The following is a 2,215-nucleotide window of genomic DNA, read 5'->3' as shown; positions in this document are numbered from 1 at the left end:
AAATCCACAGAGAGAGAGAGAGAGAGAGAGAGAGAGAGAGAGAATGGAGAAGGAGAACAGCAATGTTTCAGTGGAAGTTATGAGGAACAAACAGGTGATATACAGAGAGAAGGTACAAGGTTCCCTGAAAGAGACCCACTTGGAAGTGAGGACGAGCTCGGAGAGACCGAAGGCCGACAAGGATTCGGGGGCTATCATGGTGAAGAACTTGTACCTGGCCTGCGATCCCTACAATCTCAACCTCATCAGGTTCTCCACTCAGCTCGGCTCTGTAAGTACCGCCATCTCTCTTGTTACATTTACTCGACACAAGATGCCGACAGTAAGTTATGAACTCGCATGCATAAACCAAACTCAAATTTGTGACAATTACATTCAACAAGTAAGATTCAAAGGAAGCATACTCTTTCCTTCTTGTTCGCTCAAAGTCTATTCGAGTTTGCTAATTGTAGTTGCGCTTATATTCTGAAGAATCTAACACAACGATGCAGCCTGTTCGTGGATATGGAGTAGCTAGAGTTTTGGAATCTGGGCATCCAAACTTCAAGAAAGGCGACTTGGTTTGGGGCATCACTAGATGGGAGGAGTATAGTCTAATTACTGTGCCAGAGACTTGCTTTAAGATCGAACACACCGATGTTCCTCTGTCTTACTACACCGGCCTTCTGGGTATGCTCTTTAATCATCTGGTGCAATATCTCTTTCAGAGTTAAATAATGAGGAGCATTGAATCGTTAAGATACTTTGTTCTGTCTGTTTGGTTCTCAAGTACGGACAGCCTCCAGCTATGCAAGGAAAAAGCGTGCTTCCTTTGAATTTTACTTGGGGGGATCTTCCTTGTTTAAGTGCTGTATGCCCTCGTTGAATTATCTCAACAATGGAGCACTGTACAGCTCTTTCGTGTTGAGAGAAGCGTGTAAATTGATTGTTTCTCATCCATTTGTCAGGGGCATCACCTTCGGTCAATTAAATCGGATCATTTGAGATTTGCCATGGCATTACACTCCTCCTCCTATGCTTCAGCAAATCTTGAAACTCGTCTAATTTGTATAAATCCAAACTTTCCAGGTATGCCAGGTATGACGGCTTATGCTGGGTTTTTCGAGGTATGCTCTCCCAAGAAAGGAGATACTGTTTTCATATCGGCGGCATCAGGAGCTGTTGGTCAGCTTGTCGGCCAGTTTGCAAAGTTGTTTGGTTGTTATGTTGTTGGCAGCGCCGGTAGAAAAGAGAAGGTAATCATCTCACATTTGTCTAGTTTTTCCTTGGATAGTAATTGCTTAATAGTCTCTTCCAGATTTTATCTTTACTTAAAATGCTCGCTTGCTGTTATGTTTGGGAAAAGGTTGATTTGCTGAAGAACAAGTTTGGATTCGATGATGCTTTCAACTACAAGGAGGAACTGGATCTGGATGCAGCACTGAAAAGGTGAACCAAGAATAAAGTAACGATGATTGAGCACATTACTTATGTACAAAATATTCAATATGTACCCATTCCAAAGCCGACTAGAGTTGACTTTTTTCTGTCTTGAATGTTTAGATGCTTCCCTGAGGGGATCGATATCTACTTCGAAAATGTCGGCGGAAAGATGCTTGATGCCGTGCTGCCCAATATGAAACTTCATGGCCGAATCACAGTATGCGGAATGATCTCACAGTACAACCTCGAGCAACACGAAGGCGTACACAACTTGATAAACCTTATCTGGAAGCGGGTTCGGATGGAAGGTTTCTCAGTGTCCGATTTCTATCATCTCTACCCGAAGTTCCTGGAGATGGTATTGCCTCAGATCAGAGAGGGGAAGATTGCATACATGGAAGACATCGCGGAAGGGCTCGAGAACGGTCCAGCAGCTCTTGTTGGGGTGTTCTCCGGTCGCAACATTGGGAAACAGGTGGTCGTGGTTTCTCGCAAATGAGTCAGCTTTCTGTACTTTTTTTCATCAACATAGTCTCATTCTGCCTCGTGCTTTCGAAAGGAGTTGTTTTCCGTTTGTCATTGCATTGCCGCTATGATACAAAGTACATTTGAGTGCAAACGTGTCTCGTATAAGAAGGGGCATGGGGTTGTTTTCTGGTAGCAATGGTGGGGAAACAGAAGCTAATAGTTTCCCGCTTACTGCACTTTTGGGTGCGAATGCTCTGTTATGCTTTCGGAGGATATGTTCTTTGCTGAATCTATTGGTATAAAATTTCATTCTGTGCCTCTCTAA

At 43.5% G+C, this 2,215-nt stretch overlaps 1 protein-coding gene across 1 annotated transcript; it reads left to right on the top strand.

Moving 5' to 3' along the window:
* On the top strand, positions 1 to 2,215 carry LOC108953861 (2-alkenal reductase (NADP(+)-dependent)-like). Its single transcript, XM_039303010.1, has 5 exons — positions 1 to 271; positions 492 to 669; positions 1,069 to 1,235; positions 1,346 to 1,428; positions 1,543 to 2,215. Exons 1-5 carry the CDS (start codon positions 44 to 46, stop codon positions 1,919 to 1,921), a joined length of 1,035 nt encoding a protein of 344 aa, XP_039158944.1. The 5' UTR covers positions 1 to 43; the 3' UTR covers positions 1,922 to 2,215.

This window comes from Eucalyptus grandis, chromosome 1, assembly GCF_016545825.1.
Source record: "Eucalyptus grandis isolate ANBG69807.140 chromosome 1, ASM1654582v1, whole genome shotgun sequence".
In the NCBI taxonomy this organism is placed as follows: domain Eukaryota; kingdom Viridiplantae; phylum Streptophyta; class Magnoliopsida; order Myrtales; family Myrtaceae; genus Eucalyptus; species Eucalyptus grandis.
The sequence above is the reverse complement of the archived record's forward strand: the minus strand, read 5'-3'. Positions and strand labels throughout refer to the sequence as shown.